At 38.1% G+C, this 27,402-nt stretch overlaps 1 protein-coding gene across 2 annotated transcripts; it reads right to left on the bottom strand.

Annotated features, from left to right (window-relative positions):
- Positions 1 to 8,054: 8,054 nt before the first annotated feature.
- LOC128743220 (uncharacterized) lies at positions 8,055 to 25,647 on the bottom strand. Of its 2 annotated transcripts, none has more exons than XM_053839755.1 (4): positions 25,500 to 25,647; positions 8,794 to 9,006; positions 8,310 to 8,732; positions 8,055 to 8,249 (listed from the first exon to the last, which is right to left on the bottom strand). In XM_053839755.1, the coding sequence occupies exons 2-4, from the start codon at positions 8,969 to 8,971 to the stop codon at positions 8,101 to 8,103; spliced, it is 750 nt and encodes a 249-aa protein (XP_053695730.1). In that variant the 5' UTR covers positions 8,972 to 9,006; positions 25,500 to 25,647; the 3' UTR covers positions 8,055 to 8,100. The 2 variants fall into 2 exon arrangements, with proteins under 2 accessions (XP_053695730.1, XP_053695729.1); XM_053839754.1 differs by having other exon boundaries at positions 25,518 to 25,647.
- Positions 25,648 to 27,402: the final 1,755 nt, after the last annotated feature.

The following is a 27,402-nucleotide window of genomic DNA, read 5'->3' as shown; positions in this document are numbered from 1 at the left end:
AGTTGATCGAAAGCGCTAGGTTCCGGGGATAGAAAGTAGGACACTGTTCGCTCCCATTGTAGGTTTGTTTTGTTGTATACTGAGTTGCACTAGAACCGTGATCTGTGTATAGTAGAATGTAATTATCAATTAGTTGGTTTAGTAATGATTAGGATTGAAAAGTGATGGCTAGAAAGATGGATATTTGTGATGTAAAAGTTTTGCCTAAAATTTGTTTCCAGTTTAAGTCACATCAATGTTTTGCAATCTATTGTCAATATCAAGCAAAACTATTGTAGACATGTCGTGGGAATCAACCAGTAAATGTTTGACAACATTTAGAAGCGGCTCAATGATACAATAAAAACTGTCATTACTGGCACTAACCACGATTTTTAGAGGATACAATCTTATCGGTAACGCACAAGGTTAGTTAAAATTTGTTTTCGTTCCTAGTCACATTTTACTTGAATGTATTTAAAGTGACGACAAACAGGTTACTTTAAAATTCATTTGAAAATTTTATTTTAAAAGTAATGCGAATTCGGTGGAGAAAGTGCGAAAGTTTTTTTTTCGATTACCTTTTCCCAAAGATTCGCCAGAAATATATGAAACTTGTTGACCTGATTCTAATTACATTTTTCGTTTAGATCAAAAGTTAACATATATTAATTTTTAAAAATCGCTATTTTTGGTGTGAATACAGAAAATGAAAAAAAATCAATAGATCACCAAACATTCCAAAATAATTTTCCATAAGAAATCCAAAGTGTTACAAAGTCGCTTCACATAGTCTTCACAAAATAGGTACACTGAAAATTCAAACTGGCAGGATCGCCAATGTGATCACTACTAACCAAACTCCGCCACGAGAAGCTGCTATCTCCTTATTTCACTTACCATTTGGTGAACACAAGGAAATTAAATCTTATGGCTTAAGTTCTTATCGGTCGCACTTTCCATAGCTAGTAGCTAAATGCCATTGTGTGTTATGTAAGAAACAGCTGGTGAGAATTATTTTATTTTTAGCACTAGTAATACCTTTTCATCAATTGCCGAAGCATTTTACGCTGCAGACTCTCTTGCATCCTGGGAAATTTGCTCTTCCCTTTTCACATCTTATCAGTCTTGGAGGAACTATAAAACACCTATGTTTTATTACTCTATTCTTCCATTTACTTTACCTATTGGGAAGACTGTGGTTATAAGAAATCAGAGTGGATTCATTCGCGATGTGTCGTGGTAGTCTGTTTGGTGAGTCGCAACTAGGGGAAAGTTGAGAGAATTAATCGCAGAATTAGTACGAAAACTAAACCAAAGAACATATTTTAATGATAAGCTGGATTGATTCGGCAGTACACCATTACTCAAGCAGCACCTTGTTGCAGCAACTTATTTATGACTAGAATTAGTCATATCTCGGTTGTTACAACTGGTTTGTAACAACTGTGCTAGTAGCGTAGGCATACGGCTTACGGACGTCTGATCTACGGACGTTAAGGGGAAACCGAAAGTGCCTCAAAGATGGCTGGATAAATGGCTACCGTTCGAAGCATGTATTGTTTTGCACCTTAAAAATGCATCTGTATTGGCACAGCACGCTTTCGCCCCATAATCAGTGCTTCCAGTGCTGTTATAATTTCCTAAAACTTGTCATTCCATTTATCGATCTGCTATATATCAACAAACGCTCAGCAAAACATAATTGCTAATGGAAAATAAATTTAATTGATCATATCGATCATTACGTGTTCATAAAAGCGACCAATGTATAATTTGGAATAAGTTAATAGATACTTTGTTGCGCACATATTTCATTGTACTAGCGGTTTCCGGAAAAGCAGCAACACAGTATCAAACTTTCGTCACATCAATGAGCTTTTAAAGAGCTTTCAACTTTCGCCGCATCGATAAGCTTAGAGTGATGTAAACAAACAAAACGCAAGCGCCGAAATCAAAAACTGGCCTCCGGATTAATTAAACATCCTAGTGATCCTATGCATTATTGTAAAGAAAACAAACCATATTTCGGGATGTTTGTAGTCGGTGCGGTTGGCTGCTGATCAGGTGTGTTTATGTTTGCAAGCTCCGATATTTGACATATGTTACCAATACTAATGCAATATTCAAATAAACGTTTAGGTTTTTAACGAACACATGAGATGTACAGTACAGTGTTTGTCGCACTAACACAATAACGTCAGCCACTTTCGGTATCGCCTTAAACATTATGGGTTTCTTTTCGGGCTTAGACTGAGTTTTTCCCGGTGAATGAATCCGAAAATAATAACGCACGGTGATTAAAGAAGACTAGACATAATGGATTTAGGCAAATAAAATAGACATAGCGGGTGTTAGGCATAATGAACGATTGACATAATGGACGATAGGCATAATGTACAAAAGAGGTAATGTATGGTAAGCATAATGAACGCTAGACACATTTTGCACCAACTGTCTCGGTCCGGCAATTCTGCCAGCTTTCAGCCTGGCTGATGATGGAACATTAATGACCATAGAAACGTCCATATGTGCATTTAATGCACATAAAACTTATCGAAAATGTCACACATTGCCCTTATAGGTTCGTTTTTTTTCGTAATCAGTGCGCTGATATTACAGTCTTAAAAAATTCCATGGTCTAGAGTTTCTAGGTGGAATCTTGATGTCAATTTGGAAGAGAATAAAAGAAAAGACAGATTCGCCTATCAGCAGCTTTGCCACAAAAACTGCTCTACATATATATATATCTTCGTTTAGCCAAGGTATTTATATGAAGCACGTACAACAAGGTAAAGTTTTATATCGTCAGCGTTAATTAAAAATTGGCCTGATGGTATTTTCTTACAGACGTCGTTGAAAAATAATATAAAAAGCAATGGTTCCAGATTACTTCCTTGTGGTACACCCGACAAGTTCGGGAAGCATTGTGATTCATGACCGCCTAAGGTATGATTTCAGTCATTCAATTATGTTGGAATAGGCTCCAGGGCGCTCGATTTTCGCCAGTAGGATGAGGTGGTCTAGGCGATTGGTAAATACGGCTTCTACTTGAGCTCCGTTTTCAATAGCCCTAATGCAGTGCTATGCTAAATTTTGTCGTAGTTGATCTGCCTGGGAAAATCCATGTTGGTCCGATGAGATGCATTCAAACAGTTTTGAGAAATTTAGAACAGTTTTGAGCCCACCCAAAGAAATATAATTCCTCGCGATTTTCTATACTTTGCTTATCGCCTTTTTTCAAAACTGGAAACATAACCGATTTTTTCCAATGCGTTGGGAATATCACTTGCATTTCACAATCCAACATTTTTTGTTTTGAATTTCAGTGAATTTGATGTCGTGATTTTTTTTGTATTGATTTTACAACGTCCGTAAGAAACACTTTACATGCCGGTGTTCGTTCGGACTAAACTAAGGGAAAGTAATTAAGATTAAGTTGTCCTAAACTCAAAATAATCCGCACATAACTAATGGAAAATTTCCATATGAAAATCCTCATGATTATTATGTGCCACATATAAACACAATCCGCCCAGAAGTACACATGAAAATTATATGCATATGAATAGTATGTGCAAATTTTAAATGGAAATTTTAAAAACACATAAATGGTAACTATTTGGCACATAAAGTTCATTTACTGGGAACATGGAAAAAATCTATGTATGAAACACATAGAAACTATACGAAAAGTTTTCTCAGTGTAGGAAGCAAGTGGGCAGATGCCGTTGGCTTACAAGAAGCCAAATTAACTCAGTTGTATGTAGAGTGGATCAATGCGAGGACTAGCGAAAGCTAACTACAGACGGTAGACCTAGGAGAACTAATAGACTTAGTTAGATGTAATTTCTGCAGCTTCCGATGGTGGATTGCTGACAACACTCGCGGCCTGCGGCCATCTCGCTGCGAGTTATCTATGAAAAGTCATAAAATGATTTTTATTTTCATCTTTATGTCAAATGGCCGCTTATGATTATGCAAATCTTTTTATGCCAAACGGCGTTATGCGAAACAGTTTCATGCTAAATGGGCGGTACTTATACTCATTGTGCTGTGACGGAGCGATGATTAGCTCAAGTGCGTATTCTTAGGAAAGCGAAGTTATGTAAATTATGTGTATTAGCCATTATGCCTATCATCCATTAGGCATAACATCCGTATGTCTAACGCTGCACCACGATTTATTCAACTCTTGACCCTATGCACACTGCGAAGCCTATCGAAAGGGAAGGTATGATAATAAATAATTAAATGGCCGACTAAAAATTTAGAAAAAAATCACTAAAACAATGAACTTTGTCTTCGTTTTCTTTTTCATATTGCTTACAAAGCTCAAAAGTTACATAAGCCTTCTCCATACCTTTGTCAGCAAATCATTAAGCAGTTCGTTCCAATACACCGAATAATTTCCGAGAAAAACGTACATCCAGTTTCAAAATGTTATTTTTATAGAAGTGAAATTTTATTGCGTGTAGTTTGTTCCGCGCGGTCCTGGAACACTTCTACGTGTAAAGTTTTTTATCCACCTCCTGTGATCGAATCAATACAAAATTAGTATCAAAATAAGCAGAAAAGTCTAAACCAAATCGGAAACAAAAATTTGAGATTTTTTTCTAAAATTTTCAGTCAGCAATGTTCCCTTGAAATTTATGTCTTGGAACTTGTTTCGAGTTCCAAAGCAAACACTAACGATGTCTACAAGTCGCAAACGAGTATTCTGCGTATCTGTCAGAATAAGATAGATAGATTATGTCAATTTGGTCCGGTCAATTTAATTCCAGTTTAGCGTTGAAATTAAACCGACCGAATGAAACAAATTTCAAACAATTTGATAAAATGTTGGACATTTTTATAGAAATTTTCCGGATTGCAATGTTCTACGTGGCATTTAAAGATTTTGCTTGCCTGCAATCAGGTAATATTTGATACTTACGATACTTAAGGAATTCTTAAAAAAGCCTTGGGCATAAACGTCTTTAACACTTGACCTTTTTTATCGACAGACTGAATTTTCAAAGCCGCAAAACAGGACAATTACGGTGCTAGTGTCACGATACTACTGATTCTAGCAAGCACAACCCAGCCGACCTTGTTAGGTCAGGATCGCACCTCGAAGTTAACTGGGCAGACTACGACGCGAACCAGAGAATCGATTAAATTGTTTGCTTCGATCTCAAAGTGGCTCATGAAGATTTCACCAACTATGGCGAGAGCTTACTGTTCCTAGCAAAGCAAAGCAAAGTATTGGCGCTATATTCTGACGGAAATTGACTTTCTGCTTTTTTATTCGATGAACTTCGCAGCCAACTGTTAATGTACAGAATAATTGCTGGGCTAGTATCGAAGCCAATTGGCAAGGATGTTTCCCATACTGATGCCAAATTTTTGTACATAGAGAAATGTCTCAAGGGAATCGAAAGAAAAAAAAGGAAAAGTAACTTTTTTTCAAAAAACTAACAGCACAGAACAGAAATGGAAGTTGAAATCCAAACACGTACATGCTACCTTTCACAGATACTAGCGAATCTGGCGGAAGCGGATAACTTATTTCGACGAAAACACGAACGCACACAAATGCACACGAAAGCATGTCAAAGCATACAGCAGCGAGCACTCTGGTTATATTGCTTTTATTCCTTTCTATGCTAAAGCCTTCTTAAAGAAAAATAAAAGCAAAAGAGACTCTGTTACCATGTTGATCACCGAATTGTTCGGATTTACGCTTTGGTTGACATAGTGCGCGTAGAAATGAAGCGTTTTTGGAATATTTCTCGACTTACAATTATTTGAAATCAAACGCGCAAGACACCTTAATGCAAAATTAAGATCGTTGAGGAAGATCAGGAATATGAATGGCCCCAGATGGTTGCCTTGTGTGATTTCAGATGTAATTTTAAAATAAGTTGCAGTCCTGTCACCGATACAGTGAGGCTTCGCTGAGTTTTAAACGCTTACGTAAAGACTACAAGCTGACACTTGAAAAACTAATAGTCTCTTTTGGTGAATGAGCAGGCGCTCACAGCTGCTGAAAAATTCAATTATTATTGCATTAAATACTATGCTGTCTAAGGAGCTGCTCAGGAGTCAGTTAGTAGCTTCGGATTCACTGCTTGGTTTTTTACTCATTTATCCAGGAAAATTGAAGGGACGTGGCCGGTGTGAGTTTCCTGCCCAAAGCATGGCAGAAGCATAATGATGATTTCTAGAAGTAGTTTCTCGATTTTTGGAAGGAAGTAACTGCCGACCATTTTGGTGGTTGTGATTGCTACTTGTTGATTAACACTATTTTATCGGTAAGCAGCACTGACGATGGCGGCCCACGAATAACCGCTTCAGAAGAAATCCTAACCTATTCTGAACCGATTTTTAATTTTAGTTAGTTTTAACTGTCTTCCGCAAAACCTAGAGACATGTGAGACTTTGAAATGAAGAAGCAGCTCGTTCGTACACATGTTCTGCGTACAACTCTTGATGATGCTGTCTTGAACGGTCAATTCGAGATTCAAGGCTATGGTACGAATTAACTGAATCAGTTTATTGGGAAGCCATTTTCATGCAAAATTTTCCAGAAATTACTATTGCTTAACTGATTCGTACGCTGCCTTGAAGTGTTAATGCGGATGGTGCTGAATTTTCTTTTCTGCAGCACAACATTTCGATATTGCCTCGTGATTTGATGCGTCACAATTGTCGTCTCAGAGTGGGAATTTTTTGGTGAAAATGCTGATGAATCTTTATATTTCCTAATGTCGCTGGTCTATTTTGAATCTTTTGATGTCATAATAAAGAGAGAGAGAGTACGCCTTTCTTCTTGAATAGTTGTATCTTTAAAATGAAAATCTTCTGCAGTTTTCCAATCATTTGGTGGCCAATTTACTGATAGTTTGATAATAGATAAGATGCAGAAGACTATGCCGTAAATCATTGCTGAACTTAATTTTTAATAATTGTGCACCTTGTGCGCGGGCGACGCATTCTTTTGGACAAGACAGGATTTATTTTTATTAATTGAATTAGCAAATAAAATGCTAGAATGCTTAATTCCTAATATCTAGTCAAAATTTATTTCCAGTGGGAGTAGTCAGCACGGAGCCATCACTTTTCTCCTAGTATTTTACGTAGTCACAATAATAAAAAAACACTCAAGTAGAGTTAGAAAACCTGCAATATGAATTGGTCGTGTTTACGTTTCAGCGTAAAATTATTTGATCCTGTTTAGTTTTCCATCAATCGGGTAGTGCAAGCAAGCAGATAAATCAAAAAACGAAATGTTCTTTGTGAGAAAATATGTTGTATAAGATTGTCGACTCCGTTCGTAACGAAAGGTGACTAAATTTTAACTGTTATTGGGGTTCGACCTCATAAAAATAAAAATTAAATAAAAACTGCAAATCTAAGAATTAAGACATGAGTGTTTGTATGTATGTTATTGGTGTGGAATCGAAATGTTAATAGGAATACAATCAATTTTGACCAAAGATGTGAAGTGTTTGAAGTCACCGTGTATAGTTAATTATGGATGGCACCGCCGCCACCGGCGGCAAGAGCACTGAGTGAAACCAAAATAGGGTTCAATTGTGATGAACAATGTAACAAACTAGAGTAACCGACAGAAGAAAGTATTAGAAGCAACATTTTCGCTTTCACAGATTATTCGTGTTCACTACATAGCAGTTATTCATATAGCAAATCGCATTCAATCTGTGTCACAAACTACCTGTACTAATCAGATACCATAGAATCCGAGTCCGTATTTACTGTTAACTTCAATAGAAAACTGTTTAAAAATCTATATAATTCATTTACAGCGTATTGCAATAGAGTAGATTTATTTTAGGACTGTTCCAGAAACACAAGATACATATTTTAACAAACAGAATCAATTATTAACAGCAGCTTAACGTGAGAGAGAAAAATGTACCCCTCAATCATCATACAGTGTGAAAAACCACATCCAGGATTGCACTTGACAATAAACTAGCGAATTGATACACTTCAGGAAACCGGACAGACAATAAAAATGGAAAATGCATAAATTGCGGTATGCCGTCAATGAAATTCAACTAGTTTTATTTCAGTCCTAACAAAATAGAGAAGCCTTACTAAGCTAAACTATCGCTATCGTATCACCTCGTGCAGGGGGAAATATCGGAATGATTCGTTGAAAATATCGGTAAACGCCACACTGACTAGATCGTTGATTAGAGGTTTCACAAACGGAAATCCTGGCTGCCACATGGTGTTAATGAAGAAGTCTGCCAGAGATTCTGAAAAAAAAGGTAGAAAACAAATGAATTCTAGTATTGATTGAGTTGAGTAGCTTTTACCCAAAATTTTTGACCCATTGAACAAATCCGATATGTGCAGCTTCATATCTCCGATCTTGTCGATTTCAACGCGCACTTTGAGCAGTCCGCCTGGGCCACCCACCCGCGTAACGGTCGTAGTTTGGCTATATTCGTAGAGAGTCAAATTCCAGATTCCCTTCGTGTGTCGTGGACTACCGAGCAGCTTCGAATGAAAGTCGTACTGCCCATCGAGCGACTTTTCCGGGAAATATTGCGAATAGATGATTCGGTTGTTTTTGTAGTCAGTCTTATATTTGGTCACTTCCGAAATGCTCCAACCATACTCGGACACATTGGTCAGCTGCAGCCTATAGCCGGCCAAGCCGTCCTGGTCTCCCCGGTGCTGTTCGACGAAAGCGGATTTGTGCGGATCGAAGGGAGCAACGTTGTACTCGGGAAGACCTGGAAATGAAATCGATATAACTTCCTATCAGGTGGAGGGTGAAAATAGTTTTCAGTTAACCTGTCTTGAACCATGGCCTCAGGGCATTGAATGCTTTTTTAACGCACGGATCAAAATCGGGTTTTCCAAACCGGCAGTTCTTGAACAGTCGAAGCGCTTCTCGTTGTGATGACACTGGATCGATGAAGCAGGATAGGAAACCAGCGACTAAGGTGAGTATTATGTATTGCAGCCGCATTGTCAAATGTATGTGTGACGCGCGAGGTTTGCAAACTATAAGTTGAAATAAAGAATGTATATTTTACGTAATTAGTTTACCTTTCTTATATCCATGAAAATATATTCAGCTTAAATTAAGAGAAATTTTGTTTGAGAAATACTTCGTTTTAAAATGGTAGGAAGTTTTATCGGGATTTCATACAGATACATTGCAAATTTAGACAAAAGTTTTGTGAAATATGAAGGCGGGTTACTCACAACATTAAAAAAGTTTGTTATGCTTCCTTAAGCGTCGATTAGGTACTCTAATTGAAATGTTAGAAAAGTAATCAACAATGGAGTTCCACAGTGGGTCGAAATGGTTTCGGATTTAAACCAAGTGCGCGGTTGTACATTCGAAACATTTAGTATGGACAAAGGCGACGAAATAGGGCTGAATTGCATGCAGTTGGAACAACTAGAACCCCGAAAGTTTGGCATCGTGACATTGCAGGAGATCTATCGCAAAGCCGAGAAGGTGTGGAGATCCAATTATTCCAGAGCAGTGATGGGGCGACCAACGAGCTGGAAACGGACTTTGTAGTAATGGGTAGAATGAAAAATCGCGTGGCGGACTGGAAGGCGATCAACAAGAGGTTGTGTAAACGTGCACTGTGGACACGAAGGTAGACTCGACAATGAGCGTTTTATGCGTAGCTGGAGGTAACGTACGATAGCTGTTCGCCACGGGACATCAAGATCGTCGTCGAAGATATGAACGCCCAGATCGGCAGGGAAGCGATGTATAGACCAGTAACACTAACGATAAAGACCAGCTATGCACGGTGATCAGAAACACTTTCTTTCCACGATATTTCCAAGATATTCACAAAGCCTCCTGGAATTACCTAGTACTAGTAGTATATGTGCACTTAAAACTATTGACGGTATAGGGTATGAAATGGGGAAGGCAAATGAGGAGCGTCCAATATAGCTCTAGCCATCCCAAGCCCCTACCTAGCGCCTCCACGTGGCCATACCTGGTAATGCTCTATTGAGTAGCCAAGCTAGGAGGTGCGATGCTGGGTGGTTTCCGGCTGCCTGACTTCAAAACCAAGGTTTTGGGCAGACGGCCTAGCTAATTGGTAAGCCTAATAAGTTATTTTAATAATTTTTTTCGTTTTAGCTTATGACGCATCTACTGCTATATAGTAAAAACTTTGGCCAAAACGAGTTTTAATACTGCACATGGATACCAGAATGAAAAATTGAATTAACTATTAGAAGCACTTATGGAACCTCAAAGGACGCTACTTTATTTCATACGAAGGACTGCTGATGAGATTGTTCTATTTTTACCTATATATACCACATTTCATCTTAATATCATATTATTAACAGTATTATTATTGAAATCATAAATGTGGAAGGCTGGATGATGAAGTGGATTGCCAACCTGAATCCTTAAGGTCTGAAGCAAATATGGCACTTCTCAATTCAAAACAAACAAATCATCACGTGGGTTAAAATTGGTACAGCGAAATTGATTATTACATGGAAGGATCCTAATGCTGGAAGGCGACTCTTATAACCCCGGAATGCGCACAAGTGCCTCTGCTTGTGGGTCCGCCCAATCCCTTTTGACCCTTCTGTAACAGCATTAGCGTGAATTCATTTGATAATCAAATTTGGATCTACTGTAATTCTACCCACATACATTGGCAAGTCCTTGAAATGATGGTGGCTTTCCCCTACTACTACTACTACTACTACTACTACTACTACTACTACTACTACTACTTAAATCTGTTGACGGTATATTCCTCGCGACCTCCTCAGTTGAACATTCTGCAATTTGACAACCCACGAGTTGCGGAGAGCTAAGCATGCCTTCTGGATGAAGCTCTCCATTGCTCTGTGACCCTCGACGAATGCCGCAGGATACGCTCAATCGTCAATGAGGCCGCGTGTAGAAACCTCGAGTGCAAGAAATGATTGGTTTGACAGAAAATGCTAATAACAGCGTGTCGGTTCCCAATCTCGTAGAGATCTGATAAGAAATCGGATGGCTGAAGAATAATAGAGCTGTCGGAAAGAACCGACTCTCGGCAGAACTCTAAAAACAAACAAACAGAACAAAAAACCACTAGTAACGGCACTTCATTGGATAATTTCAAGGATATAAAACCAACGCCTGGGGTTTATACCATCTTAAGACATTACCCTTCATTATCAACAGACTTCCTGTTAGAGTACAGCAGCCGGCTGTTAGAGTACAGGAAAACTACGAGGCCAGTGCAACGATCCTACTGATTCTATCTAGCAAGCACCGCCTAGCCGAGATTCGAACATACGACGACTGGCTTGTTAGACCAGCATCGTACCTCGAAGCTAACCCGGCGGTTTTTCAAGGATATGGAAGGACTGGATAGAAGGTGTGGTTTGTCTCTTCGATAAAAAAGGGCGGTCGGCTCGATTGCTGCTCGATTACGCTGTTCAACACCACCTAAACGGTGCACACCCAGATCTCGTTACGTCGCTAATAGCAAGATTGCATAGGTAAGCATCAGGCAGGTTTTATCAGAGCTCATGCTTGTAAGGATCAAATTAAATTCTCAATCAAATCCTCCAGAAGTATCGGGAGTACAACGTGTCCACGCATCACATTTTCGTAGATTTTAAAGCAGCATACGGTACAGTCGGGACAAATAATGTACGACGAACCGGTTTCCGAACAAACGGACGCTTGTTTCAGTGGCACTCTCGAATCCCCTCGAAACGCGCAGAGACTTGCTGCAAACCTCGCAGGATAGGTTATAAGCCCGTATTAGCATAGCTCTTGAAGGTGTAATCGGGTGAGCGGGCATTGAAACGAGACGAACGATCTGCGGCAAAGGTGGCCAACATCCAGCCTTTGCAGACGACCTTGATATCGTTACTAGTAACTCTTTGACGGTTTTTCACTTTCACCTAAATCGCCGAAACATCGGATAAGTAAAAGCAAAACAATCGTTTGCTAGATCCACTTCACTGAAAAGCCGAAAAACCGTGAAAGAAAAATAATATACAGTCGATATATATAAGTCTCCCTCTACGTATTACTAATAACCTTGGGAGCGCTGAGACAATCTAAGCCATATTTTTTTAAATTTTTTTTTATTATTTTTTATTCTCGTTTTAATTGGCTGTCAGTTTATTAATAGTAGAACAGATTTTGTAAACTTTCCAACGTTCAACACAGTTGAAACGTTGGAAAGATTACAAAATCTGTTCTACTATTAATAGACTGACAGCCTTAATTGGCTGTTCGAGAATATTCAATTCTACAGTCGACAAAACAAATTTATGTTTTTTTATTTTTATTTTTATTTTTATTTTGCATATTAAAAACGGAGGTTAGGAAGTAAGAAGTAGGAAGGGGCTCTAGAGAAAACTACGTTCACCTTCTACGGGCAGTGACTATTGACGACGATGAAGTAAAAGTGGCCGATAAGTTCATATATTTGGGATCTCTGGGCACCGCTGACAATAATACGAGTAAAGAGATTCAACGACGCATTCAAGTTGGAAGTCGGGCCTACTTTTCTCTCCGCAAAACGCTTCGATCAAGGTGTGTCCCCGCCGCCACACAAAGTTGATGATATACAAAACGCCAACTAGATCTGTCCCCAGACTCTTATGATGGTATTTAAGACCAAAATTGGTCTTGAATGCTGCAATAAGAGTACAATAAAACTCACGTTGTTGCCCGGGGTAGTCCTCTACGCACTTCAGACTGTAACTTTGCTTACGGAAGCCATAAGTGCACTTGCCGTATCTGGTCGGAAGGTATTGTTGACTATTCTTGGCTGAAAAAGCGAAGGCTCAGGCGTATAAGCAACAGCTGCAGGCACTACTTGGCAAGATTCTCATCCGGTGACTACGGTGGGCTGATCATGACACGAGTGTGTCGAATGACTGGAGGAAATTTGTTCTCTTCAAGAACCCTACCGGCACCAGAAATACAGGGGCCTAACGTAATAGATGGCTCATGGTTCCACCTGCTTGAAGCTAACTTGCGTGTGTCATCGTCGAATCGGTAGATTAGTAGCTCCGCTCCGAATACAGTGAAAAAGATTCTTGATTCAGCAATACTCACCCCTCTATGTTGCTGCAAGTACACTAAGAATAAACCATGGTTTATAGTACGTTTGTTACACCGCAAGGATGGTTCGATCACTTTGACTCAATTTTGATTCATTTGACAGTACCGTCTCAGTCGAGCCAAATATCACAATATTATGTATCGAACATTTGTAAAACAAGTTTTAATCTACATTTTTTCTGAACAAAGTTTTGCTGTATCGTTTGTAGTTACGGTGCTACAACGCTAGTAACTCATCAGTGACTAAATGAACGTTCATTTAGTCACTAATAAGATACTAGCATTGTAGCGCCGTAACTACAAAAGATACAGCAAAACTTTGTTCAGCAAAATTATAGATATTAATCTGTTCTACAAAAGTTCCATACACAACTTTATCATATTTGGCCCCGTTAAGACGGTACTGTCAAATGAATCAAAATTGAGTCAAAGTGATCGAACCATCCCTGGTTACACGAATTCTGTTGTTGTTTTTTACGACGAAGTAGATTCGTCGAATCCATCCTGAATGTTTCGTGAATATCAACGAGAGTGTATCCTTACGAATCATTGTATTTTAAGAAATTCTTCGGGCACTATAGGAATTGTATCACATTCAGCTGTTGACAAAAATAGTGTTGACAAATGCGTGTCGCCTATGTTGCCAAAAACGAAACCGTGCCAAAATCGAGACCCTTTTTCGATATGAAAAAATTTAATGTAAATGCTTTAGAAATTGACTAAATATCATTAATCAACGATTGCAACCATTTTATGTTTAAAAAGCCCGACAAAAGCTATCCGTCCGGTGCAAATAAATTATTGCCACCCTGCGGTAAGACGTAGTCCTACGGCAATAAAAATATTGTTTTTTCATGAACATACTGTGGGCAACATCATTTTTTCGTCATTTAAAACATAAATGCGGAAATTGATTGATATTCAAGCATATTTTTTGGAGTGAACTATCATGTGTTACCAAAAACGAATCCTTTGGTTGCCAAAATCGAACCATGCCAAATTCGAAATCCAACTGTATAAGAACAGCAGACGACTCATATTAAGGAGGTCATAATTCTCAAGTATGCTTTTTCTTACATGCAATCTTTGATAGTCAAATGCGAGCTGGTGCAAAATGTACTACGAATGTGTTCTCGTACCAAATCTAATCGTAATAACAATGCATAATTGCGGTGTAAAATAAGGATACTTCCAATTGTATGATACTTTTTATCAGTTACGAATATAGTTTTACGAATATTTTTTCTAAAAATATACGAAATTATGTTCTTATTTTAATTATAATGAAAAAACGACCGTTTGTTATTTTTTGTTTAAAATTCTTGGTTGGCTTTCGGTCACGGGTTGCGTGCGAAAATATTTATTTTCCGTTTACAGTCGACGTTTCGAGGGATATCCCCTCATCTTCAGGACAGAACGTATACAAATATTTTTTTGTCAAGTGGATTGTGTCATTGCACTGTGGAAAGCTTGTTATTCTACAACAGGTTTTACCCGGGCACATCGAACACAGATTATATGATTATATCATCTGTGTTCGATGTGCCCGGGTAAAACCTGTTGTAGAATAACAAGCTTTCCACAGTGCAATGACACAACCCACTTGACAAAAAAATATTTGTATACGTTCTGTCCTGAAGATGAGGGGATATCCCTCGAAACGTCGACTGTAAACGGAAAATAAATATTTTCGCACGCAACCCGTGACCGAAAGCCAACCAAGAAGTTCTTATTTTAAGTAGCTATATAAAGTAAGCATTCTAGAAAAATCGATTTTGTTTTTATTTAGTGTTCAAAGTGCATACAAGTATGCACAAAGAAAATTCCATGCCAATCCGTCACAAGTTTTCTACGAATATTTATTCTATAAATCTCAGTGATTAATATTTCTTATTTTATGGACAATGTAAGCCTAAAATGTATGTCAAAAATCTATGGTTTGTCTATGTCGAAAATAATAATTCCTTCGATCAATTATAATATTAGCTATTGCCAATTTCTTTTTGATTTTTGCTTTCCAAACATTTAGTCCAATCTCAAGCAACATGTGAAAAGGGTTTATGTGCAAATGAGAGATCACCGCAAAACGCTTTACTAGGAATTGTTCTAGGAGATTAACTATGGCAGCTATTTCAATAACTATTTTTTTAAACAAAATACGTTAAAAATAGTCAAAGGTATCGTAACATGTAAACAAGTTTTTACTTCAATCGCTTAATAGAATTTTTGTAGAAAAATTATAAAAAATCGACTTATGTATAGGTCCTTCAACTCTGTATATAACCCCTTAATTTATCTTCACAATGTACGCAAATTGTAACAGTTTTACCTCGTATATCACATCACATGGACGGTTAAAAGGGTTGACCCTCAGTTGTAGATCATTAACGCATAGAGCGTAGAAAAGAGCAAATTCAAGAAACGATCCGAATCCATCTAGTAGTGTGATTATTTATTTTTGCAGGCGTCTTTTACGCTGTCCGACACTACTGGCTGTGCTTCAAAGTGGACTCGGTTAATGTATTTTAATTAGTGGAAAATTGATAAAAATAAAATATTGATGTACTTTCTTTACTCGATGAGCTATGAATATAAGTATTTAGTTTTTCATAATCAACCGTTCCCTTTTTTATTAAATTTGTTTTCGGAAATTTTCTTGAAAAAATAAAAATATAAAAGTGCAGTACTTTTGGATTGTTATAGCATAAAAAAATTATTGAAATTAGGTGGAATTTCACATTCTTCTAATATACGACAAATAATCCGTTTTTTGAGAACTAAGCCTCGACTAATTACTGCATACGAAAAGCAAACGCAAACCTTGAAGTTGTTAATGAGTTTTACGCCCGCCGTGGTTTGCCACGCCGCGCCGCTAGACCTGAAAGCTTAGCGGTCAATGATGCACAGGCTTTTTTTTTGTCCGAAGATCAGTTTCAGCAGTGCAGTATTAAGGTAAATAGTTACCTTGACTTGCATTGTGTTGTGCTTTTTGTTCAATTTTTAGGCAAATTCATTTTGAAACGCTCCTATTTGGAAACTGTGCTAGTTTGTTGGTCTCAGGAACCGGTAAAATTGTCACACCGCTTCAATGGGAGCATCGGCGCCGATTATACCATACCGATCAGACATGGATGGTAAGCATTCGAACAGGTTTGAGGTTTCTTGTTGTATGTTGCATGTTTTACAGAAGCATCTTTCCAGCAGACCTGCCTGCGGTGGAGCACATTATTTGGACTCGAAGGCCAACCAGTACCATCGGGCTTTGGCAAAATTTACTCACACTTGATTATGCTGCGAAACATCCACAGTTCAGCAACCTCCCGCTCCTGCTTGCGTTTGATTGCATGCAAGAGCATTTTGTTGATCAGTCACTCAGCCAGTCAGCCAGTATGTTACTGGGGTTTCGCAGTTGGAAACACCTCATTGCACGTGAATGTTTGCCTTTATAGGATTGGATCAATTTGTGCAGCAATATCACGCCGGTTTTGGCGAATAGTACAAGTAAATAGCTAAACATGAAAGAAGCAATGCTTGCAAGTGTTTTTGGTAAATCTTGACGCATTCGGTATGTGGTTATACGACTACCACTTTTCGACGGAAATAGCACACATGGTTGAGTTGAAGATTGCACAATGCATTCGGAAAATGGCATGCATCACGCTTGTGATGACAATGAGATAAATGAAAACATATGCTTTGAGTACACTACGTAGACCACAGGCCTTCTTGGTTTTTATTAGTTTTGTGTTTATAACATGGTTTTAGGGCGAAACATGAACTATTACCAGGGATGGCATTTTTAGATTTGTTCTGTAATTCAACTTATAGCAATCTAACAACATGCTTTATTGTATGTTAATACGGTTTTTAAGAAAACGAAACATAAACTAATAACTATTTACTAGAGTTTTTTACGACCATAAGTGTGCATGCGGTTGGCACTGAATCATAAACGATTATGTTAAATACCGTTGGTAATTGCCGCAACGAGCTATGACCGCAAACCAACCGGCACTTAGCACCTGTGAATGCAACGGGTAGTACTCGTTAGAGTACCGATTTGGAATGTGAATGACCAGCAGATTCAAGCAACAGCGTCTACGTGTCATTGATGTGTCATAGTTGAGCTGTTTAACCTTACAGTTACAACTCACTTGATAGTAGACAACGGTAACAATAAACGAGAACAACATAAAACATTTGAAATGATAGAAGCAATGGGTGTCAGTATGTGTCAGTTTTCTTTTTCTAGTAATGTGAATAGCCTTTAAACTACATTGCTTAAATTCTGATGAATGTTTACATACAACACATGTATAGTAGAGCTAAATTTTCAAAAATTTATGCTTTTAGTTCGACATTTTGAATAATTGTGCATTATTTTTGCAAATAGGGCACGGGAGGCGATGGCATCTATTTTTTCGGCCTATGGCCTAGTTCTAGTGAAAGAACAGCTGGTTTTGACGTTCTTTGAATAAAAGATAATAGATTACTTACAGTATTGAGAAAATAGTTATAACATTTTAAAATTGTAAGTCGGCAAAGTATTTTTATTGGGGAAAGAAGAGGCAAATAGGCAGAATTTAGAAACCTGCTGAATATACCCTCCCGTGCGCTACCTAATAAAATAGTAATTCATTCATTAATTTATTTATTCGTTTATTCTTTGAAGTTCAACCGTTTTTTTAATTTTTGGGGAGTCTGCATTTTTTTTAAATTTAACTTTTATACATCTTGCATTTCTGCATTCATTCGGCATTAAATACTTGCATTTCTAAGCCGAATGTACAATTCTTTTTGTTTGATTGTGCTGTCATGATTATGTTGACTATTTTGTTTTTCAATTTTTCATTAATCTGTTAATGGCCACGCGCCGTCAGTAAAAGAGGGGGTGAACTGTGACATCAGACTCCTAGATCCAAAAATTAAAAACAAGCTCCAAGAACCGCTACAATCATATTATTAAAAATTCAATACAATACAAATAAAATTTCAATCTAGCTCCTAGAAGTATGAAAACTAGTTATAATTTGCCCTTTTATATGTGTATGTTTTACTTTTTGCTTGAAGCTTTTTACTTTGTAATAATAATCTCAACTGTTAATATTCGGCAGGGCAGTCTTCGAAGAAATTTATCAAGACTAAAGTTTGATGTTTTCCCGACGTTTCGACACTTTGTTGGTGGCTTTTTCAAGGGGTAATATCATTTAGTCTTTTGTTCTGTTCTTTGGATTGTACATATTACGGTCATGGAGGGTAGTAGTTGGTACTTGAGTTGGAATATTTAAAAATTCAAATAGTTTTTCTTGCTTTGAACTGTAATAATCTCATTTAAAAATAATCATTTTGTTCTTGAATAAGAAGTGTGATTACGTTGCTCAAGCCAATACCATCATTAACTTATTTTAACAAGAGGCTTCATCGTTGATAAGGCAGAATTCAGTAAGAATGAAGACTGTGAAGGGTCTTGAGAGTAAACCCATGCCCCTCGCTATCGAACAGTTTGACTCTATCCAAGCAGTAACCTTGTGCAAATCTCAGTAACCTTGTGCTAACCTCAGAACCCTTGAAATATCCACCATATTTCAAGAAACCGTATACAAATAAATCAGATTATTATTACTTTGATAAGGGCCGTAGGAGAGAGGCCCTGTAGCCGTAAGGTTACCCAGTCTGCCTTGATATGCGTGTGGTCGTGGGTTCGAATCTTAGAAGAATCTGGTTTTTCGAAGTTAAGCCACTTTAGCATAGAGTTATTCTCAGGCATTCTCTCCCTTCATATTGGTTTCTGCATTTACCAACAGTGAAGCCTCTTGTTTGGGCATGTTATAAGTACACCTACACTACACCGATCCTACTGACTCCATAGCGGCCAGCATTGTACCCCGAAGCAAACAGGGCGGCGCGTGTCCCTCCGGACCAAATTGTTACCATCCGGTAGATCTTACTGAAATGTCGGGAGAACAACGTGCCTACACATTACATCTTCAATGATTTTAAAGCAGCATACGATACAGTCGATCGAGACCAGCTAGGGTAGATTATGCACGAACACGGTTTTCCAGACAAACTGACGTGACTGATCAGAGCGCCATTGAGTCGAATAATGTGTTCCGTGCGCATCTCAGGGACACACTCCAGTCTCTTCGATACGCGGCGAAGTTTGAGGCAAAGTGGTCGCTTATCTCTCGCATGCTGTTCAATAATAAATGCTCAACCTGTAATATGGCTGTACCATGTCGAAAGTGATTTGCGACTTCTGAGCCGTCTTGGAAAGTGGTGACGAGTGACCCAACATCAAATTAAATAGAGATGACTGCTAGATACAGCACGAGCCAGCCCGGCTCTATGTTGACGATGACGACGACGACGACTAATCTTACAATATACAACTCCGCCTGCAAATCTCTGTAGAGCTATGACTACTGAGAACCATAGCAGAGGGTCCAAAGCACCTAAAAGGAGGATGGGTTTGATGGCTGTTATCCATGGCTTATCTGTAAAGTCTTGAATGGATAAATCCCTAATCCAAGGTGTGACGCGACCCGTGTCGAGGGACGAATGGTGGAGGGGGCTCTATAAATACTCTGCCGCAACGAATCCTGTGGAGTACCAGGGCGCCCTCCACAGTAATTTACCCTTGCTGCATTAAGCCGGTCACTGATGCAGTGGACCATTTCTTACCGAGCATCCGCTCTCTGCCGAAAAACAGAGAAACGAAGGAGGTGGAGAGGAAAATAGACGAGGAACACCTAAGGAGGACCTGAATGATGTACTAACAGAATTTTAGTCCTGTTCCTCGTCTATCCTCAACACGCCGACTCGTAATGAGTCGACAGACGGGAGAGCCGAACAGTCATGGCCAATTGGATGGCAGTACAATCGCTCAAACAATCTAAAAAAATCTATAATGTCGAGTATTGAGGTTACTCAAAAGTTGCCGAGTCTCAATAGGAGAAATCTCAGCACGCTTACCGGTCTTGTGACAGAATATTGCCCGAGTAAATATCATCTTCGGAATCTCGGTTTCGTACAAGATGATATTTAACCTCGGAACACTTACTTTACAATTGTGTAGCATCTATAACGGGTGACAACTAAAATTTTGGATTTTTTTTTCAAGCTGTCAAAAAAAAGACAAAAATACATGAAGAAGATCTGATTTACTTAAAATAAAGATACATTATTCATTGTTGAAAAAAATTAGTGTACATTTTAAAACGGTCCGTAATTCGGCGAAGCTTCCGTTTGATGTCCAAACAGGAGCGTTGTACAGCCGTCATGTCAAATTTGCGAATGCAACTTTTGATTCTACCAATCAACCGTTTGCCCATCGTGGCTCTCCAGTTATTCTTGTACACCAAGGAACTCAAAATCCCGAAGAAATTTTCGATTGGGCGCACTGAGACAGATTTGTCAGGTCGTGGTTTTGGAGTACAAATGGGATCGTATGGGAATTCAGGAAGGATTGTGTTTTTTTTTGACGTAATACGATGATGCTCTATCCGGCCAAAATACGTATTGTCCATCTGCATGATGTTTTTGTAGAAACGGGATCAAAATTTTCTTAAAACATTCGTCTGATGGAAATCCTTATTGATAGCCAAACTAGAGGGCCTGTTGTTGAAGAAACGAGAAAGAGAACGATGTCCTTCTGCATCCATAATTTTGGCTGGTCTTCCACCACATTACTTAAGAATAATTGTTGGGCATCCCGAATAAAAATGTATAGCAAAAAAACATTAAATTTCACTGTTACAAACATTGAAAAACTTCGAAAAACCACATTGAAACAGTGAAAATCTTTGTAAAAGTTACACTGAAGTTACCATGAATACCGCTGTTTTCACAGTAAATTTTAATGGAAACCGCCAATTTTACAGCGAATAAGGGGGTGATTAAGTGATGTAACACTAAATTTTTCGATTTTTTCCCATACAAATAAAAACCAAAAACAGTAAAATTTGTGGTACATTCACTATAAGTTTTACATTGTTTTACAACGAAGTTACAATGAAATTTAAGGTGAGTTCTGCAAAAAAAATTGTAGGCTTTCGGATTATTAGGACAAAATAAAACCGGCTGATTAATTACGGTATTTCATGTTTTTGAAGATATAATGAATTTGATAGGCTTCGAACTATTATGATTTTCGAGCCGCATTCATCGCTCATATTAGGAAAGTATTAGAGGTCAGTACACCTACATAAACAAATTCCGCTCTTTCCCATTCACGCCTTATCTCAATCTGTTATATCCTATCGACTCTTTGTTTTATGACTGTCTTCTATCGTTCCCTTTCAATTGTAAAATCTACCGTTATAAAAACTTAATTATATGCCTGACACCTCATTCGATGTCAAGACGTAGAAACAACGAGGTTGGTCTATTTCATAGGAACGGAGCCTTTCCCCGAACACCCGCGTTAAGAATCGCGGCTAATATGTTGACAGACGAACAAGTAAGTCGCAAGCGCCTGCATAATGTCGTCGTCCCGTCAGTAAAACGAATTAGATTAAACTTCTCGATCGATGGTTTCTACAGTAGACGGAGGAAGAGACACAATTTGTGTCTACAAATAACTCAACCTGCCAAGGATTGGACCTTAGATAGAGATTATTTCCTGCTTCTAAACAATTTGCATTGTTGCCGAATTATATGAAAAATTTTCCAAGAACGGTACAGTGAAGTTACAGCATAAAGTGTAGTAAACAAGAAAATTCATTGTATTCGTAAAGTTTTTACATTAATATGAAAAGTGAAGTTACAGCATAAAGTGTTGTAAACAGTAAAATTCATAGTAACCGTACTGTTTTTACATTAATATTCGTTATGCATTTCTACCCGGGATCTTAGTATAGATAAACAGTCGAAGCCCTAAAATATTCGGTTTTTGAATGTTTTACCGTATACTTTTTGCGAAGATTTCTGTGGTAGTTCGTGGAAGTGTACAACGCGCTCCCGAAATGCTTTTTGTTTCGTCGCCATTTTAAGCAAAACTGGGCAAGCATAAATAAAACAAAAAATATTGACCAATAGAGGAGAAAGAGAGCTAACACATACATACTCTCATTTCTCTCTGAGCTCGTTTGTTGTTGAGTATAGGGGCCTCGAAAAAATTCCATAATTTTAGTTGTCCCCCGTTAGCACGCAGACTGCAATATCTCATAAAAGGGGAGACATGGTTAGCGTTGCAGATCAGGGTAACATGGTTCGAAGTTCGTCGTGATCCTAATGGATGACGAGCCCTAATTGAAGCTGGACGGCAACAACTGACAGTGTCCTTTACGTCCCCTCACCAAGGAGGTAGGCGATGACGTCAAATATATCTTCCACACCAAGTTCCCGCAGAAGGTCCTTCTGTAGCAAACGATCAGTGAGAACGGAAAATCTAAGCCATTGTTCTTCCCTTCGGGGTTTGCAGTGAACGGGGAGATATACAGTACAAGGTACCTACCAGAAATTACCTCCTTTATCAAGAAGTATGTACCTTTAGTTTGTACTCTGCCAAATAAGGACCGCAGCACCTTGCGCTCGATCGCCGCAAGGGCGCGTATGTTCTCCGTGAGCAGCGTCACAGCTTCAGGCGTAGGGTAAGATGCCCACCTTAAGCTCGCTATAAATATGTACGAAGAAATCTACAGCAAAGGGCTCAAACCCCTCGCTACGTTATCTTTTACAGTCTTTTCTATAACCTGTATGCATATTGGGTGCTAAAAATTATAACGCATATCAAATATTCACGAGCAAAAACTCATCGATTTTTGGGAATTTTTCCAACCTGCGGGGCAAGATGACCATCCTTTCCAAAAGCTATTAAACCTTCATTGTATTTCACGTATAATCTAAATAATAAATATTATGGATTCAAGCTGGTCATAAACCATTTTAAACATTATTTGAATAATTTGGAGTGTTTAGTTAACCATAAAAAAGTTGTTCATTGAATGTACGTATTCCTCTGTGGTCATTATTAGACAGAAATATGTTAAACAATGTATTTTTATCGAAAACAAATAAATATGCATGTTTATTCCGTTACAAATATTTTATGCAGCGATTGTTGCTGATTTAAGGTTATGGTTATGCAATTCAGGGTAGCACACGCCATGTCCGAAGGTACTTATTATTTAACTTACATGCACCTCAGATTTCTCTTCACAGGATGTTAGTATTGATCAAAACAATTAATTTAGAGAAGGTCTTATAATATTCTATCTTGGGTTTTTTGAAAAATTCAATTTTCAAGGTTATTTAGGGGTCATCCCATCTCAAGTGATCATATCCGTTGTATTCGACCACCTCCGATTTCAACCAAATTTGGTATAATTGCTTGTTCTGACCCCACATTTAATTTCTCAAAGTTTTGTATGAATTGAACAATCCCCCTTGCAGTGACATGCAGTGAAAAATGAGTATTTTCGAAAATCTGAGAAAAATGAAGAAGCATCACTGCAAGGGGGATTGATCAATCCGTACCAATCTTTGGGAAAATGAATGTGGGGTCGAAATGAGCAATTATACCAAATTTGGTTGAAATCGGAGGTGGTCGAATACAACGGATATGATCACTTGAGAGGGGATGACCCCTAAATAACCTTGAAAAATGAATTTTTCAAAAAACCCAAGATAGAATATTTTAAGACCTTCTCTAAATTAATTGTTTTGATTAATACTAACATCCTGTGAAAAGAAATCTGAGGTGCATGTAAGTTAAGTAATAAATACCTTCGGACATAGCGTGTAGCAATCATGGTCTATAAAGCGGTGCGCATTTTGCCCCGCAAGTAGATGTATTTTTTAAAAGCAATTTGTGGTAAATACATTATCTGCATAATTGCGGCAATATCAACATCTGATTCATTACTAAAATCAATGCCACGATAACTCTTTCGTTAGATGAAATTTTTTTTAAATCATGATTAAAACCTTATTTTATGGCTGCGCAATCTTATAATAAATGCAGTATTTTTAATCATCGATCTATTTTTTATGTTATCGAAGAGTTCAATGATTTTATTTTTGTAATTGTTTGAATTATTGTTAGATGTAGTGTTTATTTATGCGTACGGTTACTAATTATATACCTTTATAGCGTATATAACGATTTTTGGAAGGGTGGTCATCTTGCCCCGGGTGGGCGTCTTGCCCCGTGCTACCCTATGCTTCTTGATCGTAGCGTTTTACGAAGGGAAAAGTAGGGCTGAAGGAGGATTTGGAGGAAATCCATGGCAGAGATGGATCGGCTGAGGATAAATATTGTACTAAACACCGCCAACTCTTCCAACGTCTCCTAGCTGCAACTGATAGAAAAATTTTGTACAAACTTCTAACGGAGAGTCTACTTCAATAATTTCATGGCCAAAACGGAGCAGTAGTTGATCGCCAAGGCCAGGAAAGGGCTGAACAACATGCGACGAATGCGACGACGAAGAATGACGATGCTGACCAAGTTCGATTGACGTGAAACCAACATCAAGGCAGACTTCAAATTGCTTTCAGCAATTCAAATATATTCGATGTATTCTCTTCAGGAAGCATATTTATCGAAAAAAGTTTATATTTTGGAAATGATTTCTATAGTTACACTAAAATGACGAGTTCATTTCTAGATGAATGTGTGATATATTATGACCTATTTGCCGAATTGACTTGTTTCAACAATTTTACGTAAATAGAGAACTTCTTGAATAACTCTTCAAAATTTCCAGCAAAAGCCTGTCACTTCTGTAGCGTTTTGCTAACGTTTCAACTGGAACAATAAAAATTAATCAATACGAGACTTTACGGGACGTTTGGTCATCCAGGATAAGTTATCCAAATCCAGTACATCTGGTCAGTATACTTTAGACAATTTTACACTGTGAACAAAGTTGGTTAAATTCTGCGTTTACCAAAAATGATTATACCATTGATTAGTTTGCTGAAAATACATACTAAAAATATAAATTTGCAGTTAGCGAACTGAACCATCACAACTGAACACAAAATTATTTTTCAGGTGAATGAAAATTAATGTGTGACGAGGTTCAGCTTGATGGCTTCAAAAAAGCAAGGTTTTTGAGGCAGTCTGCTTGATTCACGTCCATCGTGGATGCAAAAAAAAAAAGAAATCTTTAACACAATACGGAACCTTGCAGGAGAATCCCCACATCAACGTCACGATTTCTTGAATTGAAAAATTTTCCAATCCGCGCAGCACGATCCGGAATATGTTAGCCTATCATCTGTTCTGCACCAAATGCAAAAGTAGATTTTAATGGCGATTCAAATGAAAGGGAAAACTTGATCTGGCACCCGATGACCCTGGATGCTGTTCAATCCTTCTGCAGATTCGAAAATCAAGCTGAAAGCCATGGCCAGATGACCTTACTTATTTTTTGTTGTTGTTGTCCGTTTTTTGAACACACTTTTCAATATTTACATTTAATTTGTCACTCGCCTTGCTTCTCCCCCACTGAAGTACTCTCGCGAAGCAATTCACTCGCGGTTGGTACCGACGATTTTCTTTTTTTTTCTGCCGCTCCACGTACGTATACGTACTACTTGTTGTACCGTTCGCGTTCACTTCGATCTATTCTGCGTTCCGTCGGATTCAAGACTGATCGAGTCAGAGCGGTTGCAGTTTTGTGGCCCAGCATAGACTCCCAACTCGGTGCTCTAACCTTCGATTGCATAGCCGTCATCAGGGTACGGGTGGATGAGAAGCACATTTGCGCGCTTCTATGGGTCTTTAGCGGTAATCTGAACTGCCTACCTGCTTATGGTCGCAGGTGTGTGCCGCTTGTTCGGTTGCTCGTTATTTGATGATCGACTACTGAACAAACACAGAAACGCCGCAAGCACGTGCTACTGCAGCGGCGCGCGGCATGCCGCCTGTATAGCTGTATGGCACAATATAGCACCGCACCGGTGGCTATTTAGACTTTTAGATTCAGGGGGCGATAGAGGCCGGCGCTAATTCTTGCGGAGCGATTAAATCAATATTAAACTACATTGTTTGTATGTTTTTGTACTATCGTGATGCTAAAAGCATAAAAATTATACACATTCTCGGACTATTAGGTGTACATCTATTGAATTATTTATTTTTAATGTATAACTCTAATATCGGCAACCAACTTTTAAAATTTGTAGTAGGTGACCAGTTTTATTGTTTACTGGACCACTCTATTTTTAATCTTGTTTTTGTTAAAACTCACATTATAAAGAAAAGCTGGCAAAGTCTAACAAAAATCCTTTTGAATATTATATTAAGTTGATTAATTTAATGGAGGCCGCTGTAATCTAATTAAAAAAATGTGGCTTTTGAGTCTCGGCTCTTACAAAAACTTTATTTGACGTTTTCGGGTGATGTTTCGGCATAGACCTTCGGAACGGCAGTCAAAAACGCCAAGTAAAGTTTTCGTAAGAAATTCAAGACTAAAAAACCATACATTTTAATTCTAATTATGTTGAGTATCACCACATGATTCTAGTATATTCAAATGCTTATTTCGTTGTATATTGAGCTGTATAACAGAAAAGGAATGGTATAACTGGTATAACAAAACTGAGCAAGATTCCAACGCAGATGTATGATTTCGAGCGCAACTTGTATGAAAGCTATTTTCAATGTGGGGTTGTCATGCGAGATTGGGCGAAAAGCTTTTTAATGAAGTTGTGTAGCAGCAAAGCTTTCGGCCGTGTTTCGCACGAAGCTCAGCGGATAATAAGTGTGACTTATTAGTTAGTTCGGATTGCTAAATCAAAACGATTATTAACTACTGAGAGTCAAGCACCTTATTGTTACCTTTCCACATCCAAAATATGAATTATTATGTTCACATAACGTCGAAATGGTCGAAATATTTTTGTGCTTTCACGTGGCAGCTTTTTTCGATGAGCCACTCTATGTACAATCTACATACAGGCCTATTACAGACTAGCGATCAAAATTTTATTTGCTTGTGTCCACTAATTTTTTGGATTTTGTTTAATCCTGAAACAATAGAATATCAATTTGATTTGAATGTTATTTACACTAAACAAACCGTGAGGGAGTCATTTGACCGAGCTGAAGGCTCAAATCAGCATTGCTGTTGATTCCGAATTTCCCACGTAGTTTTTTAAAGTAATATATTTTTTTCCATTTACAGTGTGACACACTGTATATTCGAACAAAAACTTTTTTTTCTGCTTGCAATCAATACCATCAAACTAATACCATTTGTGTGCCATCATGACTTAAGTCTTATTTGACGAAGTTTCATTTTCGTATTGTGTCTCGTTCGGTGTGCATGTACCATATTTGAGTTACGGTCGTTGATAATAAATAAATGCCGAAA

The sequence above is a fragment of the Sabethes cyaneus genome, chromosome 3 (assembly GCF_943734655.1).
Source record: "Sabethes cyaneus chromosome 3, idSabCyanKW18_F2, whole genome shotgun sequence".
Lineage (NCBI taxonomy): Eukaryota > Metazoa > Arthropoda > Insecta > Diptera > Culicidae > Sabethes > Sabethes cyaneus.
The sequence above is the reverse complement of the archived record's forward strand: the minus strand, read 5'-3'. Positions and strand labels throughout refer to the sequence as shown.